We start from the raw sequence: 27,632 nt of genomic DNA, 5'->3' as shown, positions 1-27,632 counted from the left end.
ATTCAAATCGTTTTTAGTTCTTTGTTTACATGCAATAGTTTGCAAAGTTGGTCAACCAGCCCCGGTCTTCCCTACTTAAGAATTGTCCGTCGAAAAAATGTGTAAAAACTAAGCAAGACATTCATCACAATTTTCCAGCAAAGAGAAAGAGGGAGGGAATTGAAAATTCAAATATTCCCAATGAAAATTCTCTCCTTGTTCATGAACTACACAATTTTTGAAATGGACCATTTTTTTTGCAGAATTTAATCCATTCGTCTGTAACAATAGCCATTAAAAAATTAATCCAACTTGTACAATGTGGAGATAAAAAGTCATTTAGTCGCATTGAGAATTGACAGTTCACCTGGCTTCGAATATTAAAAACTACGAAAATTCTTAGTTTCAAATACTCATTTTGCTAAACGAACCATAAAATCATCTGAGTTACGTGTTTCCAAACGTTTGATATTAAGCTGATATACGTGAAGCTCAGCTCCAACAATATTAAAGGCTTGTTCGGAAGCCCATGAGAAGTGAAGTAAACGCGCCAAGGGGCAACATCGTTAACTCAGTGGGTAGCATGATAAATGAAACTTCGATAGAGCCTGCCTGCAGGTGTTCTTTTCATCGAGGAAATGAATTCTAAACAGTGTTGAGTAATTAAGTATTTCTTTGAGATTGTTACACCCTTGTTAGGTTGGTGGATGATTGAGCTAACTGGATCACGGTTGAGTTACTTTCTAATCGATTCGAAAGAAAACGATTGCAGTGACTCGTGCCACGAGCACGTTTTGGAAGCCTTCGATTCAACGAGATTCATCAGCGGTGAGAAAATCGAGTACGAAAAAAAGCAGAAAGATTCAAAATACAAAAAAAAACAGATAAATACGATGACAAATTTCTTGAATCCACTTTCACGTGCCTAGGGAAAATGGAGTTCTTCTGACCTTTTGGAAACACGAAATGATAAATGTTTCGCATACATTTGATGAACGTACTCAAAAAGAATATCCTCAGCGAGACTTTTAACGACCTAAGCTTCGTGACCTACTTGACGAAGCTCGACCAATTTATTTTTCTTTTTCTCTACAGTTCCTGGTAGCACAATAATTACGAAGTGATTCAGTGTGCATATGAGAATGTTGAACTTACCGGTCTGTACGAGCTTAAGGGCGTTGCCATTGTGCTGTTTGAGTGGCTCGTTGAGGTTAGCTTGAGTGAGGTCCCTGAGGGGACTGTTGATGCTCGCGGTGCTGGCCTCGTCGGCCGGATTACGATTGTTTTGCATAATCGTGCAATTTCTCGTTTTCGTCCTGCGGGACGAAGATATCGTTTTCTCGTTTAAGCGACCGCTCTCGTCCTTCGATGCGTCCCGATATTTATAACTATTATTATCGCTATTATTATTGACACTCTTATTATTGTTCGTGGAGGATTTATTCGTCGAGTTTTCGCACTTTTGGCCACGAGTTATCCTCCTGAAAAACCAAAAGTTTTTTCGCTTCCCAGATTTTTTGTTTCCTCTGTTTTTCTTGTCGCGAGTATCGCTCGTTTTGCTTCTCGTCGCCGAGCGCTTGCCTAAGCTTTCATTACGTTTATTAGCCTCCGATTTGCTGCTATCCTCGAGCTTTTTTTCCTCCTTCACCACCTCCCGCTCTCGCTTATTTTCCGATCGCGTATTATCCTCGCTCAATCGGACACTTTGACGCAATGGACTCTCGTAGATTCTAAAGAGCTCCTCCGCCGGATAGATGACGTACATACCCGAAGTACGAAATCCTCGAGGCTCGTTCCTTCGTCGACGCTATTCCCGAAATCCTCGCGCGAGCCAACATCGCTCTCGTTACAAACGTCCGCGAGTACGTATCTCGCCGTCTCATCAACATCGTCCATCTCTCTAACGTCACGATTCACGCGACCTACCATATAACTACACGATGTCCATACGATGCCCGTGAAATACATTTTTGCCAGTTGCTCTCTATTTTTGGCGTGCCGCACGCACGCCCGTTTACACCCACGAGCTCTGAGAGCTCGCAATATTTGTCCGCCTCCAACTGGTCATTTGTTATTTTCCATTAGTCCGTCGCGTTTCCTCGATTTTTCATGCGAATTCAACGCCTCCCATTTCTTTATGGTGAGCCCGATTTTTTAACGAATCTCCATCACCTGGAACACAAAAAATTCGAAAATTCATAATCAATCTGATGAACGATCTGTAAAAGCTTTTGCTTCTCGTCTTTTCATTTTTGACTCTGAGAAACGATTGCACTTTGGCTCTCCTAACGAAAGCTAGGCTCATTGCAGCCGTTGAACATTTCGAATTTTAGTCTCGTTTGGACGTTTTCTGCCCAGAGACCCGCACAGGAAGCTGCACCCTCGAGACTTGCAAGATGGTTACGTTTTATTCGCAATTTCATTCTTCTCGTGTTATTCCAAGTCCGGTTTCTTTCAGCATAAAATATGCTCAAACGCGAATCTCAACGAACATTTTCCTGCTCAGGTTCCCACTTTATACCCCTGAACTTACGCTGATGAATATAATTTTTCAGAAAATTTCACATTTGAAGACATGTGGAAATGCTTTCAAAGCTTGACAAGATGCTATAACGAACCAGAGGAGCCAGCTGAATAATGAAACGCGCTTTTCGAAGGTTTTCCTTTTCGTAAAATGATCGTATTTTATGCAACAAGTACAGAAAGCCTCGAATTCGTTCACGTACGAAATTCAATACACCACTGTCCGCACTTGTTGAATGAAACACTTTTTTTATCGTGGTTCGCATCAATTTATTAATCAAAAAAACCACGAATGTCTACGTTACAACTTTTGGAACATAAAAAAAATCGTTTCGACGGGATCATTGTCGAAAAAATACGGAGAACGACGAGCAGGAAAGCTATCCGTGAATAATCTTCCGCTCACTGAGTTCATCCAGTGCACAAGTCCCATTGGACGATAAACCAACGCTCGGTGTTGATTCTGCACTCGTCTCTTTGTGTTAGTTCCGTGACAGACTTTGTTTTAGTGGTATTTTTCATCAAAGGATTTTAAATTGAACAGTCAACAAACTGAAAATTACGCAGGTGCCCGAGCTCTGTGCATTCACAGAGAAAAAAAATCGTTGCTTCAATTGGCTCAATTACGCGCTTCGATGCACGGCGATTATCACATCGCGGACGAAAAACCTGCCCCGAGAAATAGGTTCGATCGTGTGAGAAGGTGTTGTCACTTGCACAAACGAGTGAAACGAACCGTCCGGCTTGACAACGGCTGGCGCAATGCGATCGTGCAACATATATTTTCGTCTCCATTTACATAAACCTCGATATCACGACTTTCAACTCTGAACTTTGTGATCGGACGAATGTTTTTTTTTCGAATTTATTTTATGTAGTTTTTCATTTATTCTACGTTCCGTGTGACTTCAAAAGACAAAATGTTGCAGTAAGAAATCTTTCAATTCCAATTAACTTTCGTCGATAATTTGCTCGCTTTTAGACTATTGAAATGCCAACTTTTTTTAAATCTGGTGGAAGCAGTCACGAATCGAATATCCACAGCGATGGAAACAAAGTTGAAAAAATGTACAACGAAGAATCAGTGTCACATCTCGATGATGCAGCCCCTTAATAATTTCATTTCAAATCACTCCAAGTTGAGACTTTGTCCGATCGAATCGCAAGATCTCCGTCAAGAATTTTTGCAGTTTTTTATTCAATGTATTCAATGCTGGAGTTCAAGATCCTGGTTGCACACATTTTTGTTACACGAAGGTCTCACTACAGGGACAACCAAAAAAATTGCACGTTTTCCTGCTTAATGAACTTAACGACTCTGATAAGAGCTGTAGGTACAAAAATTTGAACTATTTTTTAGCCACGAGTATCTGTTCGATGGGCTGTTGATTCTTTTTCATGCTATAAAACGATCATACAAATGAGTTTCAATAATTTTCGGGCTAAATTATAGAATTGATGAATTAGCGGACAAAAAACTTGACTCCCACAGTACTTTGAATTTGACTATCAAAAAAAGTAGTTGGAAAATATTTCGTAAATATGTTCGACTTAATTTTAAGGTAGATCATGCCCGAAGGATCGTATTTTATAGCTATCTAAATTGGACCAATGTTTACTCCTTAATTAAAGGTATTATCACTCTAAATTAATGTCAGAGTTATCAATTCAAAATCGTAAATACATTTTTCAACTTATTTTTTGGCGAATGAAATTACAAGCCATTTATTAATCGGGGATCCATCACTGACTGCTTTCATTCGTCCCTGCCGAACAGTTTTTCATGTCAAAATCGCTTTAGAGAGCACAAAGGGAAAACACAAAGGGAAATGTATCAAGAAAAATGTGTTGATAAAAAGATTAAAAAAAAGATTAGAATACCGAAGTAATTAAATGTGAGGTTATATCAGTGCTCATTACCAATTTCGTTGAATCTTTAACGTTACTTATCTTTATTACTAGTAAGACAATTGTCTCAAATTTTTCCCAAACCTTCATTATGTGCTTCGTTGTTTTGTGTACTTTTTAATGAACTTCGTTATATGAAAAGTCAGACGGTTTTTTAAGGAAGTTGAGGCTGTACAGTCATTTTTTTTACCCAAAAGTTATGATCTGTACCTATCAAAAGTTAGGCCAGTTTACAGTTTGGCAATGTTGCATACACTTTAAAGAAAAGTTGGGGAAAAAAAGACGAAAAACTGGTGAAAGCTCAGTCGAAAACACGAACGGTGACGATCCTAGCTGCAAAAAACTGCACGGGAAACAGATTATTATTAATATAATCTCAGAAAATCTCTTAATAAATCTGAAAAAAATTGACATTATTCGGCAAGCCTTGCTCATGTTGCCCAAAAAATTTCATATTTTCAGCATCATTTTTAACGGAGATATCACTGAATGTTTCTTGACTTCCATAAAATTACATGTTATTTGGCCCAAATTGTTATTGATTTTTCTCAGCAACGACGCTCCTAAACTGTCTGAAAATTTAACTGATTTTTTTTGTTTATACTTCACTTTAAGATGCAATCGGTTTAAAAGCGATGACATAATTTTCACTCTAATGCCTCAACTTCCTTAAGTACAGTCCCTATAACCCTGTGTATTTTTCTTCATATTTAAACATGTTTATCTCAACAACCAATAAGACGAACCCTTTAAAATTGCGTGTCAGTCGACTACCTATTTAAGCTGTGCAAATTTCAAGACTTTCTTAATAAAATCGTTTCGTGCATGAACTACCTTAAGTAATTCGTTTCGATGAAAATTTCTCCAAAATATATCAATAACACTAATAATTCTTGAGACGAGGAAATCCCATGGAGGGATTTCGGGAGCGCGGGTTTAAACCCGGACATCTCAAAACGTGCTACTGATGTATAGATCCTAAAGTATAATCCGAAGCTTGCACTTGGAAGCCGATACAGAAGCTTAATCCGACACGAGAAGGACAGAGTATTTATAATTGCAGTAGCCAATTAAATGGAGTTCTAAAGGGCCACCAGGAGGATGAGAAATGCCAGAAGGACGAGCGGGAGGGAAGTTCCACCTGTGGTCGCACCGGGAACGGCAAACCCAGTGATTTCCAATAATTCCGATATCCTCTGAGGAAATCTCATTGAGCGGAGCACAGAAGTTCTCAGCTCACTCTCTTTTCCTTTCTCTATTTTTTTCAGCTCCAACACACTCTAATTTATTCCTGACGAAAAATTCCTTCGGTTTATTCGTCTCCGCGCAAGCGAGGCAGTCTTTCGGAAAGCAAATACTTTATTTTCCTGCAAGAGCCAGAGTTGAATGACGGTTCGCAGTTGATGCGCGTGCCAAAGGGTAAATGGCTCATCAGCTGATCCTTATGTACAGAAAAAGAAACGTAGAAAGTGTCTCCCCTCGAGCATGAAAGCTCCGAGCCATGAAAAACTCAGCCATGAAATTTCTTTTTCCGTGCGAGTAAAGTCGTCGACGTCGAAAACTGCCAATTTCGACTTCTAACAGCTCTCTTTGGGAGGCTCTGCGAGACCGAGTAATGAATGTCACCCAATTTTCAGAAAAAAATATCGACCCTCTACAAACACATCCCTCGGACCACGACAGTGTGTCCTTAAGGGGCCGACGTATTTTCATTGATTCAGCTAAAACGTTGCCCAATTTTGCTTGGAGCACGATTTCCCCACGTGTACAGAGTTGCCCTCAGCACAAGGACAAATTTCCTAAAGCATGCAAACCCAAAGCAAAAAATCGAAGATCGATCGTCTGCAAAGCTCACCAACCCAGTCGGTGTTTGGGACACCTCGATGTGTGCTCAGCAAGAAATCTTTTTCAAACCAAACGACTAAAAAAACTAAAAATAACCGAACGCTTTTTTTTCTTTCGTTTTTCCCCGGAGAATTTTGCCGAAGATTTGCCTACATGCGTCGAGTTCTCGTTACTATAGCACGCAACCTTCCCATTACCGAGCTACCCTTTTCAGCCCTCGAGCTGATAACAACCCTCGTTATCAGCCCCGCAACCTTCCGTCTCAAAGTCCTTCATCCCAAGCTCTTTTTATCCGCACAGAATGTCTCGTCACGTTTCGAAAAGTCTACCCACTCGCCTGCAAAGTTAATATTGATAAGCGCCTTTTAATCCTTATCCGAATTGCACTTCTCGCACCTTTATCTTTCCTCGCAAATCGGAACTCTGAGTTAAGTGAAGAAATAAGAGCGGAAGGAAGAAATTTATAGACGCCAGAAGGGTAATCAACTTTCGCTGCTTCCTCTCTTCGCTCCCTCCCTCTCTCTCTCTCTCTCTCTCTCTCTCTCTCTCTCTCTCTGCGCCTCTTTCTTCTCTCGTGATGATAGATTGTACACTGTGTCCTGGCTCCCTGGCAGACTTGATGCATCGCGTCAGACCCGTATATAACTAATACGAAACTGAGCACAACGGAGAGCAACGCTCAACGTACGATACGTAAACGTACAGAGGGGCTTTTCGTTTGAGAAATGTTTGTCATGGAGCAACGTCTAAGAAAAGCTTCCCAGGTATATTTTGGATCCGCCGACGGATTTCACGAGAGAGTGCCAAACTGTCGTTCTTCTTGCTTTTTCTTCCTCCACGCCCCATTCGCTTTTCGCCTCTCTTCCTCCTCCTCTTCTTCTTTTGTCTTTGCCTGCTCTACTTCTTTCTTGGTTTCTCTTCGTTCCTATTTTCTCAAGTGTACGGATCAAGATCGATGAGAAAGACGGGCGAGGGCGATGAGAAGGGAGGAAAGAGCACGAGCATGTGGCACGTTCGATGTCGACGCATCTCGCCTCGGCTCTCCTCACTCTCGCTTGTCCCCGTAACTCCGGCCCGCATGCAATCCTCTTTTTTACGTAGACTCAATGTACGTACTGTGCTTTCGAATACGCCCTCGGCCTGCGACGAGTAAATATTTGAAAAGCGCGTGCTTTACGAACGCGGCTGTAAGCTCGCGTTGTAAGACTTTCGTGTTTTACGAGCGGGACAAGATGCTGGGGCGCGTCCCTTGGAGTTTGCTTTCGCTCTCTTTCCCATCTCGGATATTATCGAGTAACGACCTCAATTTATGGCTTCTCAATAGGATTATAGTATGAGTTACTCGTTTATTTCTTCACGCGTCAATCTAAAATATATTCTCAACGGTGACGACACTCGATTCATGATCTACGGGGTCGCCAAATTTCATTATTTTCAGATACACTCGTCGGTCGAGGATTCTATCGAATTTCAATCAAATCTCCAGTTCTCTCACTTCATAAGAATTCAAGTTTTTTGATATTTCGATAACGCGCGTTCGACTTGTTCAGTTTAAAAATCACATAAAAATCTACTATTTTAAGGGGTCTAGCCTAATTAGACGGGCAAAAAAAAGACTATTCACGATTTTTTTGACCGGTATAAATTATAAATATGGATATAAAAAGTGTTAGGCCTAATAAATACACTCTTAAAATCGCACGGAAAAATTTTCTTAGGTTAAAAGATGGGTGTGCGCCGTTGTTAAAATCTCTGGAATGGATGATCGGAGAAAAAAATAAAAATAGTTTTAGCCCTCTCAGACCGAGACCTATTTCGCGTTGACGGAAAATGATTCCCTTCATAATTTTATCTCAAAATACTTTTTAGTATCCGAATCCATTGTGACGTTTCAGTTTTTTGTTGGGAAATATGAATTTTTGAATGTTCACTGCCCACAGCACCAGGTCCTTGGGGAGCAAAATCAGGAAAATTTACGAATGAATCTAGCACCGAATACCTTAAATACATCATATCAGCTTCCCTTTGAAAGGAAATAACGTTTGGAGTACGAAAAAAAAATGTGTACTCACTTTTCTTTTGCGATAACTAAAGCACCTTTTCACACAACGCCAACTCAACATGAAACGCCGACTTCATATTGATATTTCTATGGGTTAAAGCAGTTTATTTCTTGGTTTAGGAGTATCTATGGTGCAATCTAACCTTGCTTGATGGGAATAGGCAGTTAGAACCCTGACCTTACTGACCGATGCAGTTTTATTGGGCCTGGAAGCGCATGTTGCGTACGGTCCGAGAGGGTTAGATTCAATAGGTAAATGGCTAGAGCGCGTATCATACGATTTTTGATTTTTTCAAAAATGACAAAACGGCGGCCATTTTTCCAAAAACTACGAAAAAGCAGGATTTTTCATCGTTTTATTTTCAAAAAAAAAATAATTACGCTCAAAATTTCAAAATTCTTTCGATAAATGCAATAAAAAAATCGATTTTTAACCAAATTTATTGACGAAGCTTCTCGCTTTTTACTCGCTCACATACTTCCAAGTTTTGGTGAACTGTTAACCATAGAACCTTCACACAAGGTTGGCGAATCGTGTCATCTTGCTCAATTTAATTCCCTTCTTGGCACAAATTTCCAAGTCTGATAAATTTTGCACGCAGGTGATACATTCCTCAATTGGAAGTTTCACTCGTACGAGTCACGAGATGGGGGTCCTATCGTTACATACCGTTAAAATCCCATCAAACTGCAGAGGAACTCATTTTCTGACGACTCTTATCTGAAAATGCAATTTTCATTACATTCGCTTGCGATTATTTTTTTTTTCGAATTTCTTTCCATCGAATTTCATTTTTGGCATTTTTATGTGTGCGAATCTACCAGTTTGGCAGTGAAATTAAATTGAATTTAATGGCATTTATTCTGAGAAAGAATTTGCTCGAGGAACAAAACTACTGAAAATAGTTTTTCAAAATTGTAATAAAACATTTATTTTTAAAGAAATTTTTTGAAATCCATTTACCTTCACCTGATAAAACAGGAGTGAACTTTTCACTGAGGAAAACAATATCACGTAAGGTGACACCTCGTAAATGTCGATTGAGTCATAAAATATTTAATAACGTTTTAAGATGTACGACACTCTTTATCATTGTTTAACACTTTTCACATCTGAGCATATAAATTTACAGCGTCGTCTCGAGACTGTTTCGCTTCGATGACTGCTCGTACGAGCATATTTCATTGCCAAATTCGCTTAGATATTTGCCGGTTCGAATCTTCGAATGACACCAGAATTTCCGGGTTCAACTTTATTGTGAATATAAATTTTATCACTACTTGTAAATGTATGATGCAAGTTAAAAAGTCTCGTGGATCCACTTAATGGCATCAGGAAGGAAAAGTCTTGTTTCGAAAAACCATAAATCTTATTTGTCTGGATTTATCGTATTCAAAGTACTTTTCACACTGATTTCATTTTTCATTGAGTAACCTTTGTCAAACGAAATTTTCTGCCTGTAAATAACCGTCGCTCAAGTAATCCCTCTTCCCATTACTTTAATGTACTTTTCCAGAACTACGAAGCTCCAAAAAAATTTCATTTCAAAGTATAATGTCCCCAGTGACGTTTGTAAGCATCCTGGAAAAGTTTCAACGTCTCATCACATTTTGAGCTTGGCACAGAGTCTCTTCGAAACGAAGTAATTGCGATTTGGGGATCCAAATGTAGGTCTGCGTTTGGGGTTTCGAGGGTGGATTTATCAGGCTGGTAACAGCTCTGTTCTTCAAATTAGTCAAGTTCAACACCTTTGTGAACTCCAATAAACATGATTTCGTAAAAATAGTCTCTTCCCATTAGGATCTTGGTAGACTTCTGATTGTTTTTAGATTGTATTTGGACTCGAAAACTTGACATTACTTTTACTATTTTTTTTTCGATTTTTCATAACCGATCATTTTTCCATAAAAAAATTTTGCAGAATCGATGGAAAAATGTAAAATAACGAAAAAATCGGTTCACTGGCTCCAACGCTTGTTCACACGCATTCAGCATTCATTAGAAACTTCGCACGAAGGTGTTGGAAGTAACGAGCTGTGTGTGATGCTCTCGTCGTCTGCTCTTTTCCTTATAATAAGATCTCAAGTATAACTGGCTAAGTTTGAAATTATTTTCTCAACGGAGGCAGCGGATGTCGTGGTGAAGAGCTTATTACCGGAGTGTGCCTGAAACCCATCTGGAATGACAATGAGATCGCTTTCCATAAGCTTATCGGAGTAAATAAGTGTGAGAGGAGAATGAGGGGAGAAAGAAAAAGCGATGCGTTTGATTCAACGTGTTCGAATGGTGTGTCCTCGACAACAAGATTTCCTGAGAAAATGTCGCAACCACTCATCGTTTCTTGTTTCTCTATGTTCGTATTTCTCTAGAAATAGAAAAACAAGTTTTTCTGTTCACTTTTTCTTCAGGGATAATCGTTGTTGCAACGTTTGAAAAATCCTTCAGACTTTTGGAGTTATTCTAATTGTTACAAAATTTAAGGAAGTTTGAAGCGATATATATAGGACATCATACGAAAAATACATTAGATTTTATTATTCCAAAATAATAAAATTGTAAATTTTCGTGAATCTACTTGAATAGCGCTTAATTATGTGTGAAAAATTTGAAGCGGTTTCACCGCCTAGTAATTGAGATATTCATTGTCGAAAATGACAAGGTTAAACATGGGCTCTTGTGGAAGCTTTCAAAAAATTTGCAAACTTCAACAATAAATATCTCAATTTCACGACGGTGAACCATCGGCATATCCCGCCGGAAGTTTAATACTGTCTTAAGCTTTCTGTTTAAAAAATTTTAATGTGCTAAGTTGGAAAATAGTTTTAACATAAGATATACGCTTCAACCTCCTTAATTGCATGGTTCACTCATTTTTTCAATAAACTTTTTAACATTACTAGGATCACTGCACGCACAAGCGGGGGCTTGTCTTTAATTGCTTTAACACTTTTTAAATAAAAATATTACTCAGGACTATTGTTTCGAATAGTTCATTGAAAAAAGTCACGGTACCTACAGTCGAATAGTAATTGCGCAAGATCACTCTTACTAAATTACTCCATCACTTCACTCTTATGTCGCTAAATAAATTTATCTGACACGATCGCGATCGAATGTGTTGCAATTGTTTCCTCCTTGTTTTCTACGATCTGAAATACGCACATGAACGAACTCCGAGCACAACATCGACAACCAATCAAAGTACGTCTATAGCACCTTCAAAAATAACTCGCACTTCGAGATTTCGTGACAACTCTTCTTTTATGAAAGGATTTGGACAATTTGAAGTTTTCCAAGGCCAATGGCAATGCGGGAGTTCTGAAAAATGTTCTACTTTTAGGAGGTTCAAGAATATCTTATGGAAAAATTATTTTCCAACTTGCAATCAAATTTTTTGAACAGAAAGCTTAAGACAGTATTAAAGTAGATCGGTCGTTCGGTAAAGTACCGTAAAGGTCCACTTTTCTTTGCGGTAAATGATGGTTTAAGGTCCCTTGATGACGATAAGCACAGTTCCGGGGCTTCTTAAGGGGCAAAATTTTGAATTATTACAATTACAATTTTGAGTTTTTAACACGGTACCCTATGGGAGAACTGACAATAATATTAATTATGAAAAAATTGCACGGTGCTCGAGCTTCGAAAAAGTTTGTATCGTGAAGTAAATTTATCACAGATTCCGTTTCTTTAAAAAAAAAAACATTACCTTACAAGGCTTTTAAGAACAAAAGCATGAAAAAACTTTAGTTTTTGACGCGTCGAAAGCGGATGTCAGTCATTACGTTGGACTGCTGGTAACAGCTGATTGAACTTCGGGCAAATTCGGGAATTTCATCAAATTTATTTTTGAGACTGACTCACGTGAATTCATTCGTCTGGTAGCTTCGCTTTTTTTTTATGAATTGACCATTCCTTATTGTCGGTGACATTACACCGATATAAACTTTATTTCGCTCAACAAAAATGTTTCCCAGGTTATGTGTATTTAAATTGTTATCGGTACCGACTCGACCATTAACTAGTCAAGTTGAAGTATAAATTTGATCTTTTATGATATTTTTCAATAATTTTATTACATTTTTATGACAAAAATATTCTCAATGTAAGTGTTTATTAATTTTATTAATAATTTACCCTTATAATTGTTAAATGAACTCTAAGTGTTTGCCGAAAGATGGCGAGGCCAAGAGTCCCAACAATGTGTGTCGACGAATGAGTGTGATTGCTACCTCGATAGAGTGGGAACGATACCCTCGATGTCCGGGAATCGCGGCGGTCGCATCCGGGAGGAGGAACCCGGTAAGGTAGGTAGGTAGGTAACCCTTTTATTTATTGATTGTTTGTTTTTTTTTTATATGGGTTGTTTGTTTTTTTTTGTTTGTTTTTTTTGTTTGTGTTTTTTTTTTCTCTTTTTTTTTTGTTTGGTTTGTTTTAGGCGGACCGGGCGGCCAGGATTGGTGAGGCTCGGTGGGCGATCTCTGGCCTTTCTTCATGGCGACGCGGAATAGCGCGACGACGTCTCGGGGTCGGAAGCGTTCCCGCGCTGAGGGAGCTGCTTCCTTCTCTAAGTATTTACCCTTGTTGGGGCGTTTGACAATGAGCAGAAGGCCCGGAGGGGGAGCTGATCAGCGCGGCAACACTCTCAAAGAGTGCGTCGAAATCCTCGGGTTTTTCGAGGGCCTTGAGTGCCACGGGAGGAAGAGGAATGTCTGGGAGTGAAATAAGGGGGGCCGGAAACTTGAACTCAGTTGTATGTGCTTTTTTATTCGGTGATGAGTTTTTGGTTACAAGTTCGGGTTGACGTTTTTTGAGAACCGGCGTATTCCCTGACGTGTGAGTCACCTCATCTTCCCCGAACAAAGCGGCGATTTTTTTTGCTTTTTTAGCCTTTCGCGTTTCCAAAACCGCGACCCGTAACTCCTGTAATTCCTGTGTTTCGAGGATATCTCGATTGGCCTTTCGGAAGGCGTCCCCGTATGCCTGGGTACCATTGCGTTCCAACCGGGGGTCCGGGCCGTATCGGGTGACGATCGCGGGTGTTAGCGGGAGCGTAGCACGACGACGCAAAATACGCCGGATGTCGCTCGGGGTTTTGCACTTCGGCATAAATATACTACAATTTAGTAGACCAAAAAAAAAATAAAATTTAAATCTGAAAAAAAGAAAACAAAAAAAAACTGGGAAAATTTCGAATATGGCTAAGTTTTGAAAAAAAGGATACGAAGTAAGGGTGAAGTTCCCTCTTCGGGAGATAAAGTACGATGAATTCCCTCTTCGGGAGATAGAGTACGATGGGTTCCCTCTTCGGGAGATAGAGAAACAACTCGAAAAAATAATAATTTATTTCACTGCCCGGGTGGTCCGAGGTTATAGACCTCAGGCCTATGGAGCGCAAACGAGAATCTTTTTCTCTCGTCGCCCTCTAGCGGCGGTTTGCCGAACTGTCGAACCCGTGAGTAAGCCTTAGGCTTATAGCCGCTGGCCGGCGAGTCGCGTACGCGAAACGACGCCATCTGTTGGCGGCGGGCGAACTACGGTTGCGCGATGTATTATAACGCGTGGAATTAATTTATGTTACAAGGGGTGTACGGTATTAAACTTATTAACGAGATAACTGTCTAGTATTAAACTTAATATTTACATAGTTTTACATTTCAGGGTTTTTTTAGACGCAAAAAAGCATCGACGGAAAGAAGAAAATTGTCGTCGCAACGTGACGTACAACATAATTAATCAACATAAAGTAGTTGCAAACTTGACTAGTCATAGAACGGCCGAACTACTTTAAACTTCTGGCGGAATGTATGCCGATATTTCACTATCTCGAAATTAAAATATTTATTGTTTTTTTTAATGCTTCTATAAGAGGCCATGTTTTGTCATTTTTACCAATGAATCTCGATCACCAGACGATGAAACCTCTCCAAATTTTTCACACAATTAAGCACTGTTCGAGGAGATTTACGCTAATTTTCAACTCGTTAACATCGAACAATAAAATCTAATGTATTTTTCGTCTGGTACCTATCGCTTGAACCTCCTTAAACATATCGTAAAGCAATCCGGTGGTAGACTGAACGAGTGACAGAATTCGTCTTCATTAAAGCATCTCAATTAATGCGACCACAATTGGCATTGATTGAACGATAATGCAATTTATGGAAAGAGGGGCGGGGGGGGGGGGGGGGGGGGGGGAGAGAAAGGCTGTACGCAGGCATCAGTAGTTAAGGGGTTTGATGGGTGCAGCAACGTTCGTCCGATAATTCAGTTATTCTCGTCGCCTCTCCATTCGAACACTCAATAAATATGAGTGACTTGCATACGAGAGGAGCACATCAAAAGATAACAGAAAAAGAGGGCCCCGGAGTTATCGATTTGTAAAAATTTGCTGAAAATTTACGTTTTTCAGTTGCTTATTAAACTTTTTAAACAAAAAGTTTTTTTTCCGCTGCAACCTGACCGATGCGACCGATTAATGGATGGTGCACAACATCCAATTTTATCTATAACTTTGGCCTTCCTGGTCGAATATTTTTGTCCTTACTTTGTCGATGTTGAGCATCGATGAGTAATGAATAAAACAAACTTTCTCTATCTCTAACTTTCTCTAACTTTGGCTTCGTTTCATAATCGACTCGCCCCGCGAGCTTTTTCAAAAAGTTCGTGTGCAAAGGCATCTCGCGTACTAATAACTCACGTTTTTCGACACGATTAATCAGCATTTGCTATGACGTTTCTCCTCGCATTAGTTGACAGGAAAAAAAAGAAATGCCAAAAAAATATAATAATCCATACTGTTTTCGCAACTTGATACGCATCTGTCGTGATCATTCCTTGTCACAGGCTAACGCGCGACGTACACATGCCTACAGAGGACATATGGCGTCTGGCTGGAAGATATTTTGAGAAGCGCAACACTTTGGAATCGGAAAACTAGGAGGAAAAAGAGCGGGCAGCGGGACACGGATACGAATGGAGAGCATAAGTGCGTATCGTAGAAACGGGGATGGGAAGGGACGAGAAGAGAGCGGTCTAGCTCGTGTACACCGCTCTTTCATTGCTCTCCACGAAAATGCTCGACCCCAATTGGCTGCGGGTGGACTGACTGACGTCCCATTAAAATTTTGTTGCTTCTACTTTGCCCGGTGTATACGCGATCTCAACGATGACGGAGACTCGCATGCTCGCTGCAATTTTCCCAGCCACAAACTTTTGACGCTCTTATATATACCTTCGGATATTTTTGCTTTTTAAATGCATAATAAAACGACGCGAAAGGACGGCAGAGCGACGAGGCGAGGGGGAATAATCGTCGCTGCATTTAAAAAGCAATTTCATTGCTATTTGTACATTTTGTGGTTTCGGAAAACAACCGCCATGAAAGACGAAGCAGACGAGATTTATCGGCATATGAACAATCACTTTTGGAACTAATGCCTCCAATTTCCACTGACGAACATCACCCCACGTCTGATCCCCGAGCTCGCAGCGAAAACGAGAATCGAGTGGAAAGGAAAAGATTGGCAGAAATCTCAAGCCCGCTGGGACCAGAGATAAAAAGAGAAACGGAGGATGGAAGAGCGAGAAGGTAATTGCTCTCGTGTCTTCGCTCCCTGGATATTCTCATTTTCCTGATTTGCTCGAGCTCAGCAGAGAGGAGATCACGACAATCCTTCATAACGCTTTATAATCACGTTTCACCAGGCCTGTTTTCACTCGCGGAAAGCACCAACGTATTCCCGTGCGCTTCGCGGATCCCTCTTATGATACATCGAGTGGCAAATTATAATGAAATTAGAGAGAATCCCATTATCAATGGAAGGCTCACTTGGCCTTAAATCGTAATCAATTCGCGTCTATTTTCGTACGTTTTACCGAATTTATTATGTTATTGTGGTGCAACGAAACTGCAAAACTGAGTCACAGACTTCCCAACTTTTCGCTATCGAGCCTCATCGTCACGAGTGATTTTTCCTTAGTATCGAACCGCAAATCCTTCGATATCAACGCCTGTTTACAAGTCCACGTTTACCACGCAATTCTTTGACCGGTGAACAGAGACGAGGCGATCGAAGCGTCCCATGCAACCGACTGGATCTGCCACGCCGATTCCAACGAACGTAAATGTACACGAATGAATACCGATCCACATTATGTACCATCGCTGATGCTGTCACGCTTTGACCCCTGTAAATATATCCCGATTGCTCATCAGGCATAATAATTAAGGGGGTCCTGCTTTAGAAAGTCAATAAAATCGATTGTTTTCGGGAATGTTTTTAGGATAGACGGAAATAATTCGGCATAGCGAACTTTACGGTATGGTTTCGAGGATATTTCAAGAGTACACAAAGATTGTTTTAATGTGAGAAATACTAATTTGTACGTGGTTTATGCGCGAAGTCTGATTGTCGAAATTTCTCAGCTGCGAATAATGTAGAAATCGTAATTATTGTCTGCAACAAAAATTCCACAATTTTGTTCCATTTTCATATATATTTTCCTTCCATACGAACCTATAAAAACCTGGAAAAAATGCGAAATTATATATTTACAGCACGTTGAAGTGATATTCTTCTTCAGAAGCGTTTTTTTTTCTTCAAACTAGTTGAAAATATAGAATTTCGCAATTTTTTCAACTTTTTATAGGTTCATATGAAATGAAAATACATGAAAATGGAAAAAAAATTGGAATTTTCATTACTGACAATAATTACGACCTCCACATTGTTCTCAGCTGAGAAACCTCGACAATCAGACTTGGCGCATAAACCGTGTCCAAAATTAGTATTTCTCACATTGAAAAAATGTTTTTGTATTCTTGAAATATCCTTGAAACCATACCGAAAAGTTTTTTGTTGAAGCTGAGTTATTTCCGTCTTTCCAAAAACGTTCCCGAAAACAATCGAATTTTTTGGCTTTCTAAAGCAGTATGTAAACTGTAGATTTTTTTACAGAATTCGTGCAGTGTTTCGGGTTTATTGAAAACTGGCATCGTAAGAATCGCGATAACTTTCCTAAAGTTTTAAGCAAATTTTTAACCTCGATCGCAGATATTTGCGAAAGGGGTTTGCCCAGCGCTGCAACGAAACGTGAAGTAACGTTCCAGGCATAAAAAATGAAGACACTTTCGTGTCGAAAATCGTGCAAGCAAATAGCGAATTTGGGAGAAAAGCATATGAAAACTGAAAAATTTGTATCGTTCGTGTTAGCAACTCGTTTGAAAATACGTAGCGCAGAGTATAATAAACGTCAAGATCGTTTTATACCTGTCTCGCGATATCAATTTCCTTCCGTGACGACGCGCTTATCTCGCCTCTCTCGTTCTGCTACGTAATGCGTCTCGGAGAGCTTCGTAGAGGATCTTATCGCGAAAGCGCGGAGGCTGTTTTATATTTCGCGTTGTATTTTTCATTTTTCACGGAGAGTCCCGCGACTATGAGGCTTCAACCGAGCGCGAAACGCTGAACAGAGAATGGAACTACGAAAGAAGATGCGGGAAGAATAAGAAGGAGATGCTTGCCTGTTGAAAAAGGAAAAAAGTCGAGTATAAAACGAGATAAACGAGGAGAAAAAAATAGGAAAATCGACCGACAATGGTCTGGGTGACATAAAAACTTCTTGACATTCTGCCAGAGAATTCGTGGTGATTGTTGGTGAGAACAGCTCTCGTGACGAGACGGGATAGGGAGCTATAGCTGAGAGAGAGAGAGAGAGAGAGAGAGAGAGAGAGAGAGAGAGAGAGAGAGAGAGAGAGAGAGAGAGAGAGAGAGAGAGAGAGAAAAAGTGCCCTGAAGATCTGAGAATAAACGGAGCGATGGACGTGTACATTAGTCGAGCTCAGCCGTGTACTTACACGCGATAGTTCGATCGAAAGTTTTTATTCCCCCGCTTCGTTTTACTTTATTTTTCCCTCTTTCGATATTAAATACACAATTTTTCGAGTGGCAGTTGCGCAGTCGATACGAAAGACGAGCTAAATTCGATTTTAGTGAACTAATTTTTATGGGCCCACTGACATATTCATTGGATTTTGTTAAGGCCCAGTATACATTTGCAGCGGGCGAAAAAACGTGATTTCCTTGATTTTTTTTCGATTAGAAAATGAATGTTTATTGAAAAACTATAAACGACATTCATTGATACATATTTTCATGTACTTACACAATTTTTTTCATCGAGAAATTTCTCAAAATGGCGCAACTCCAACCATTTTTTGAGAGCATCAGTCGCGGTGGACATGATAACTAAAAAACTGTTAATCCGATCGATACGAAATTTATACCACTTATTTATTCTAATAATAGCTTGAGCTTGGACGAAGGATTTGTAAAAACTTTGATTTAAAAAAAAATGGCGACAGTTTTAACAAAAAATTCGTTTTTTGAGGTGCTCAATTTTCGGTTTTTTGTTACAATTTTTTTTCCCAACAAAATACGAAATACTTCGTCTAAGCCCTGGCTATTGTTATAATAAATAAGTGTGGTACAAATTTCGTATGGATCGGATTTATAGCTTTTTTAGTAATCGTGTCCACCGCAAAGATATTTAAAAAAAAAACGATTCTGAGATAATCGCGTTTAAAGATTCAAGTATTAAACGACCGCGCGCACCGGGCGGTCGGTCGAAATACCCTCAGCTACGAATCTAATGCTCCAATTTTTATGAATATTCGTGAGAATATTCCTCAAACATTGTACTTGAAAAATATCGAATAAAAAAACTTTCGATATTTCTGCCCATCACAATAAGGCCTTAAATAACAAAAATTTACGTCATGAAATAATTTGATGGATTTAGGTTTGCTGATCAGCAGTCCTGCAACCGTTGAATTCAGACGTCGATGTACGATATGCGCCGTTAAAAGGTAAATACCGCAAAAACCCCTCGTTTGCTCGTTTAAAACTCTTACTATTTTTCGTACAAAATGCTCCGTACATCCGACACGTGAACAAGCACAATTCTTTCTCTCTACTATGTGCCACGATCACGCACATAAAATCCCTATTTTCATTCAAAGCTTGTCTAAAGTATAAATTCTGGTTGCGCTGCAGGCGAGCCGAACAACTGTACCAGTCGGTAAAACCAACGTTCTTTTCGTTGAAATGAAAAATTAAATGATTTTATAAATTCTCCATTACACCCACGAGTTTCCTCTGCGCTGGCACGCTGCAGTTTCCTAAAAAATTGCTCAGAAAAACATCGCGAGTAAAGTCTGCGTTCTCGTGAGATTAAAAATAAATTGATTGGCTTCAGATGTTTTTGTGAACTTTACCCTCAAATTTTTCTTCCCACCACTGGAAAATTGGTTTTTTCGAACGCTTAAAATATTCATTCCTCGCACGAGGTAAACATACGTTAACTTTATATATTCATCGTGCACAGAGGCCATTGCGTTACCACCAATTTACCAATCTCTTATACATGGGATTTGAAACATACACGCCTCTTTGAACATCATGAATAATTCTTGTTTAAGAGAGCATTTCACAGTGAAATCGAAGAATGGAGAGAGAGAAACTTTCGACACGTTATTCGCATAAATACGGCCCCGTAAGTTTGGAAACGATAAAACTGTTGCTAAGCCAAACATCATCGAAGTGAACTCAAACTAGACTTCAACAGCTTGAGAAGAAACAGACGACTAAAATCAATTCCCCATATGGATAAGATTTTGTTTGTCTTAACCAACTATATAAATTTGTTTTTATCGGTGGACTTTGGAGACGTTGGAGGTCTTCGAATTCGAAGTATCGTTTCTGGAACTTTATGCTGCACTCACAGAATGAAACACAGTTTAAGAATATTGAAATTTGGAAAGCACGATCACAGGGATAGTTCGAACATTTCGAAAGTCATTCTGTTCAAAATGTTTGAATGTTCGATTTATTATATAGTCGACATTTATTATCTAGTGTGAATATTGCTAGTTCATAATTGATGATTTGCTAAATTAAATTTTTGTGGTCTCAATTTTTTTGCTCGCAATTTCTTTTTGTAATGTTTTTTCTTTGTGTTTTTTGTGGTTGTAATTTTTTGCTTTCAATTTTTCTTCTTTTGTACTTTTTTTTTTCGTAATTCGATGTGCTTGGCAACTTCTGCATTTATGTGACAATGTTTTGTTTCTTACAAACATTGATTTCCATGATTTTATCGGTGACTGCCCCAAGGGCATAAATGTACCTGTCTCTAGTTTTTTTACAGGTTTTTGTTGATTTACTAAAGCATAAGAAATTAAAAATAAGGGAAAAAATAGTTTGGTGCTTCTTTTGTTTCGTTGCTCAATTTTGATTCTATGTACAAATCTTGACGAAATAAGCACATCAACCTATTCACCTGTTGCTTGATCAGTTTGTTTATCATTGATTTGACTGTAAATAAATATTTGACAGTCTTATTAAGTTTGATCACATGTAAGGTGATCGTGTCTGATTTAATAACTCAGTTACTAATTAACGATATAACCATGCAAAAAGATCAAACCACGATTATTTCGTTTGCTCATGTCTCACTAAATTCCAGTTGGAGTTTATTTGTCGATTTTGTCAGACCTCGTTGGATTTGTAATTGTAATATACTCGTTGTCATGGATCTATGATTTATTCGAAATAAACAACTATTTATTGAGAATTTTGATTTCACTTTCTACAATTACAATTAAATTTTTACAATTAACTTAAATTTGAATATTTTTAGATGAAAGAACCATAAATAGTCTTTACACCAAAAACCCATAAAAAAACCATATAAAATCAATCAAGACAAATGACTATTCGAATCTATCTTCATATTTAACACATTCACGAAAAGCTCAATTGAATTCTCGTCCGAGTGTTTTCCAGCTGTAAAAAATCCTGCTTTTACCAGTAGCAAGAAATGATATGAAAATATTCATGGGTTACGGATACCGCGGTGCACAGGGAACACAAACGTGAGTATACATCTCATTTGCAGTGTGCGTCCCAAGGGTGTAACACGAGGCAGTCTTATAGGAATCGTGAGGTCGATCGTTTCGTAGCCGAATGGAATTCAATAGTAGGTATTTCGGTGGATTTGGCTCTCCGAGACTAATACAAAATGTAGTACGTCGCTGGTGTTCCTCCAAGTGTCGAGGTGAGAAACGAATCGACCTCGTCGAGGGATTCAGGGGAAAGGAAAAGCGGGAAAAATGCTTCGGCGAGTATCGGAAGATCGGCGTTGTGGAGGAGGGAGAAAAAACGAGGAAAAAGCAGTCGCCAAGGCGCTCGCAATAAAAATATTCTTCGAAGATCGTACCGAGAGGCGATCTCCGTGGCTCGCACCTCCCGCGAATTTCGAGTGATCGGGCGCGCCAGCCACTCCGCGGCGCGACTTGGCAACATTAAATATTCGCTGTGCGTGGATTTAATTATATACTCGAGCTATAAATATATGTTGGTTTGGAGCGCTGTGAACTCTCCTCTCGCTGCGAAGCGAATGACTGGCGAGCTTGAGCACGAGGAAGCGTGCGGGCGATGGAAAAATGCGATGATGAGAGTTGAAAGGAAAATTCGTTCACTAAATTTTCATTGGCTGTTGACATTCTCGTTTCAACGAGCATTCGTTCTGTGACTCAAGGGCTCTCCGGAAGCATCATTTTTTACGATCGATTTTCGTACCCAAGATCGCAGAAGCCTCTTGAAAAAAAATGCATTAAAACTTTCAAGGCGATACACGAAATTTTGTTTGAAAAGTCGAGAATTGACGTTTGACATTGAGAATTTTATACTCGCTCTCTTCGCGCAGTGAGAAACCGAGCGTCGTTGAAATTCTGCTGCATCCCTATCCGCGAGAGACGTGAAATTGGTCACGCTGAATCTTGACTTTGTTCCACAAAAACGAATACGTCCGCGAGTGTTTTTTTTTGGCAAATGTTCCATTTTTTTGACACATGCGATATCTAAACCTGAACTATTCTCTTTTCTCATTGTTTTTCGTTTTCAACGATCACGAAGTTATTGAATATAACGAAGTGTGTAAATATAAAACAATGAATATGAAAATAAGGAACGTCGACGTGGTAAAGATTGGATAATGTCTGACGAAAGTTTTCCATTGCTCACGACTCCCAAAACGATATCGGCGACGAGGGAAGCGGAACTTTGAAAACTTCTATTTTCTCGCATTCGATCCACTCAGTAGTGTAATTCAATGCTTGTAAGTTTATTTATGTTTGCTCAACGCTCGCGCGAGCCGTTTCGACGAGAGGGAGGCAAAAAACGAGTACCATCCAGTATATGTTTCGCCTTAATCACGCGAACGAGGCAATATCTATAGGCACAAAGGTCGGATATAGTTTTCTCGAAGTAATTCGATTCGGAGAATGCGCGCTCTGAGGGGAAGAGCGTGCTTTCGAAAGCCACCGGAGACTACGTAGAGAGAAGATTTCACGAAAAAGCAAATAGAGCGGATGAAAAGATCAGGGAGACGCTAACCGAGATGCTTTAGATCGAAGATACGTTTAAATCGAATAACAATCGTGAAAACTCGAAAAATATCGATATTTCTCCGAGTCTCTATGAATCGTGGTTCAAACTGACATTCGAGACGTTGAGGAAATAGAAAAACGTTGACTCCCCCCACTAAAAACATAGTGTTGAACGTAGTTAAGTTTTCCAACGAAACTTTGTTTTTACTGTCCATAATTCACGAACTTTCGAAGGATCTCGATCAGTTTTTCCCATTAAGGTACTTCGTGCACGAAACGATATTCTCAAGAAAGTCTTGAAATTTACAGAGAGTTTAAATGGGTAGTCGATTGATGCGCACATCAAATTTTAAGGGGGTTCTTCTTATTGGCTATTGAGATAAACGTGTTTGAATATGAAGAAAAATACACAAGGCTATAAACTGTGCGTGCAAAATCGTTCATTTTTCCATATAACGAATGAACGCTTCTTACGAAGTTTATGAAAAAGTAGACAATAACAATAAAGTATATAATGAAGGTTTGAGAAAAAACTCGAGACATCTGTCTTACTAGTAATAAAGATATATTAAGTTAAAGATTGAACGAAATTGGTAATGAGCACTCGTGTAACCTCACATTTGCTTATTTCGACATTTTGTTTCTTCTTGGCTTTTTACTTTTTAATTTTATTCCTTTTTGCCTTTTTTGTTTATTCCTTTTGATTTATTCTTATTTTTCCCTTTTTGAATTTTATTTATTCCTTTTTATTAATACTTTTTTCTCGATCCAATTCCCGTTGCGTTATCCCTTTGGAAAATGGATCTCCGACTAATTAATGGCTTGTAATTTCATTCGCCAAAATATAAATTGATAAAATGTATTTACAATTTTGAATTAATAACTCTGACACTAATTTGAGGTTAATATATTTTTAATTAGGGAGTGAAAATCGGTTTATCTTAAAATTTCACGTAACTCTGTTCGAACAGCGATTACTCATTTTTAACAACATTTTGACTTATGTTGGTGCACCAAAAAAATGTAATATTCGTTATTGCGAAGCTTTTTCTGCAGGAAAAATAAGAAAAGGAAAAACTTGAACGAGAGATCTCAACGACCACTCGTGCGGCTCTCCGCACGAGGGTACACACACACCCCGAATTATATAGTCGGTTTATAGCTATAAATTTCTTTCATCCAACGAGCTCACATGCGATCCTCTCAAGCTCGTATTTACTTAACATTTCCCATTTCTCTCTCTCTCTCTCTTTCTTTGCTTCCATCTTTTTTGAAGCGGTCTAACTATCCATAATGTATAAACACATTTTTAACAGGTGATACGCTTTCTCAACCCTCCGGATTCCCTGTCGGTTTGCACATTGTCAAGACTCGAGTTAGCACAGTGTAAGAACTGTCGTGCGTGGCTCTTCCTTCGTGCTCCACTTTCGAGCGGATTAATTTATTATTATTATTCAAGTAGTCCTCGTGCTTCGGTCGCACCGCTTTCCGAGAACAATTGTACATTTTATATCGAACTGTACATAATTATTTTCGTGGAAAAAGCCTTAAGGCAGGATCGCCCTCGCATCGATCGTAGTGAAGAAATTAAAATTATGATCCATAATCCAATGAAATTTCTACGAGAAAGGAGGAGTGTAAAAATAACATTTTCGAGAATTTCTTAAAGTTAAAAATTGTATAAAATTTAACAAGATTTCTTTAAAAACTTACGTTAAAAATTCCATTGGTTCGGTAAACTTGGGCGCGTTGATCGTAAATTCTTCACTTTTCCGAGATTAACAGCCTCGATAAACGAGCGAAGAAAGATTAACAGCGAAGATTGATCGACGATTGTGTTTATTTACTTAACCTGATTAACCGCTTAAAAACGTTGTTGTTACGAAAGGTTGAGAAAAGACGACTCAATCATCGGAGAAAACTCCACGCGGTATTATAAAAGAAGATTTGGTCGTAGCGCGTTGTACTTTTACAGGAACAAAAAGATACGAAAGAAAAAATAAAAAAGAAATGCTCGACTCCCGTGATTGAACGAAGAGCCGCTGATGCACACGAGCTCCACAGACGCGAAGCGCGCTTTTCTCGTCTTTTTCTCCACTTGAAATTTCTCTCTCTCGGACGCGAAATCGAGAGAAGGAGCGAAAGAGAGAGAAAGAGAGATTGTCCGAGGTTACCGAAATAGAATTAATAAATTCGTTAGTCTTTCGCCGTCTTCGTGGGTCTCGACGAGCAGCCGATTACATCGGGAAGAATTCAAGTTTACTCATCCAAAATCTGTACAAGTTTTGTACAAGCTTTTATTCGTATTTACGTGTATATAGTGTCTCATAAAAGTTTATATTTTCAATAAAAAATGTACATTTTTAAGGATTTTTTGGTCTCTTTTTCCCTATTTTTTCGTTACTTTTCGCTACTTTTTTACAGCCTGTTAATTATCTCGAATTTTTGTCGTCACTCTTACAAGCCCGTTCATGCGAAAAAAAGTTAACGTCCGCGCGCACCGGAGGCCCGCGCAGCACTGACTCGTTCCACTGTCGCGCCTCAGACCAAAGGCCGGATAGCGTAGCACGCGCTCTCCTATCCGCGCGCACTCGAAAGACTCCCTCGCACCTTTACACATGGACACACACTGGCATTGGCACACGACGGTTTGTAAGTCCGATGCGAGCTTCCTCGTCCCTGCTGTCGTATTTCCCGACAGCTCGCCCAAACTACTAGCAGCAAGTACACGCTTTTCCATGACCAATCTCTTCGCTCTCTCTCTCTCTCTCTCTCTGCAATTCTCCCCCTCACTTTGACCAGCTCACCTGCGCAACCTGTGCGCAATCTGCCCAATCGGATAACGAAAAGTCTCGTAGTTTCATGTCTCTCAGGGGTTTTTTCACCGCGAATTCTCGGTGAGTAGTTTCATTTGAGGCAACTCAAACATTTGCGTGGATGTTTCGCTGCACGAATTTGGGTCCATAATAGAGCTCTTTCATTCACCTGCAAACGAAGAGGTTTTTTGACGGCTTTTGACAAGGGCTTTGAATTTGAAGAAAATTTTGAAAACTTGAACGAATTGAAATTTTTAAATTGAAAAATTGAAGAAAGGAAGAGAATTGAAGAAAATGAAAAAATATGAAGAAAGGAAGAAATGAGGAATAAAATTGAAGAAAAGGAAAAGTTGGAGAAAATTTGATGGTTGTGATTCGAGTTTCGGGAATTTCACTATTTTTTTACCAACACACACACAGAGCCACTTTTGCTAAAGTTAATTTAAACTTGTGGTGGAGCATTTTGCACGTGTAGATTCTGTCGGAATGTCAAAAGTTTTGGGAACTGCTGGAGTGACCGATCGTTCTATTGTACTTTGCAGTTTTGCGAGCCCTCGTTCCATCTCCCACTCTCCCTAATGTGAATATCAAAGTTTAAAAGCCTATGTACCATACTATGAAATATTACAACTTCATTAAACGAGTTTTGGCGAACTAATTAAACTTACATCGATCTCTTCACATGTTTATTCATTTCAAATTTTCAGATCGATCTCTCTCTTTCTCTCTCTCTCTTTCTCTCTTTTTTGTCCCACTTCCCAATGACCTGGAGAGCTTCACCGGTAGATACATTTTATTCAAACTTCAACAATTAGGCGAGGTCAGCGCAGATTGATGCCCGGGAGTTGTATATTATTGGCCAATGCGAATGACATTCGAGGTTAAATGGACGTTGCAGTTTCGGGACTCGGTGAGTTGTGTTTCTGACGTTCACGTTCGATGAACGTTCCATAATTATTCATTTTTATGCATTTTAAAAGGTTGATGGGTGACGGCTGCGTGATTTTTGCAGCAACTATATTTTTCGAAAATTTCAAAAGACGAAACTTTCTTGAAAACAATAATTTTATTATTTTAGAAATATTATTGGTAAAGAACCAACATTTTTATACAATTTTATTATTAAAAAAACGTTTCAAGAGTTCATTTTAACTAGCGCGGTGCAGCAGCTGCCGCTGCTGTTGATGTCACGCTGTCACTTTTGTTTACAAATTTTATAGGTTATGAAGTGAGTTTACTGTTCAAAGTAGTATTGCAGTGGAGGAAAATGAAAAAATGAACGATCAAAAAGTTTACCGGGATAAAAATCGTCGTTTTGTAAAAATTTACAAAAAAACGTGGCGAAACTAACGAACGACAAAATATGACCAAAAGGTCGAACTGACGTCACGTGCGAACGTATATTGAATGCAGCGTTGTCAAACGTTACTAATCCATTTGTCGTTTAATCCGAATGATTTTTCATCAGATATTTTTTCATATTTCAGCCGACTTTCAATGGTAAGGTTTAAAAACTAAAATACTCATGTATTCTTGAACATCCACGAAATACAACGATCGATTTTTTTTGCGAAATCTTGGATATAACTAACGAAAAAATTCAATAACTTTTTATTTGTATACGGCTTTCATATGTCCGAGTGATAAGTGTCAGAGGAAAGTCGATATTCAATCATTAATTTGCTGCTAAACTGCACGGTAACTAGTGTCGAAATTTTGTAAATCTATCCGGTACGTGTTCATTTTTGCCTACCAAAAATATCATCGCGTAATCTTGGATAGCGAATATTCACCCATGTACCTTAAAACGAGTCGATTCTCTTAGAAATATTTCGAGAAATTTTGACTTTTATTAGCCTGAAGCAGTCGATCGAATCCTTATGGAATCTACTGCAAACATTTCGTTCAAAAAAAATTATTAGCATTCTGTAATTGGAGCACGATGACAAATTCCAAAAAAATCAACTCACTTTATCAACTTAAATATTTGTCCAGTGTCTCAAGAATATCGTGGAACAATTGCACTGCGAAATTCGAAGCTCGACGGAAGTT

The 27,632-nt window shown here is 39.1% G+C and overlaps 1 protein-coding gene across 5 annotated transcripts in view; it reads right to left on the bottom strand.

Moving 5' to 3' along the window:
• Window positions 1-25,403, bottom strand: part of Stacl (Stac-like) — a 109,059-nt gene extending 83,656 nt beyond the window's left edge. For all 5 annotated transcript variants that reach the window (XM_043411829.1, XM_043411837.1, XM_043411854.1 and 2 more), the window contains exons 1-2: window positions 24,478-25,403; window positions 1,135-2,151 (exon numbers count right to left, since the gene is read on the bottom strand). In XM_043411829.1, coding sequence (XP_043267764.1) covers window positions 1,135-1,744 — 610 coding nt within the window. In that variant the 5' untranslated portion in view covers window positions 1,745-2,151; window positions 24,478-25,403. The remainder of the gene's footprint in view (window positions 1-1,134; window positions 2,152-24,477) is intronic.
• Between the last annotated feature and the right edge of the window lie 2,229 nt (window positions 25,404-27,632).

This window comes from Venturia canescens, chromosome 1 (assembly GCF_019457755.1).
Source record: "Venturia canescens isolate UGA chromosome 1, ASM1945775v1, whole genome shotgun sequence".
Classification (NCBI taxonomy): domain Eukaryota; kingdom Metazoa; phylum Arthropoda; class Insecta; order Hymenoptera; family Ichneumonidae; genus Venturia; species Venturia canescens.
Note: the sequence above shows the minus strand (reverse complement) of the source record. Positions and strands in the feature narration are given on the sequence as shown.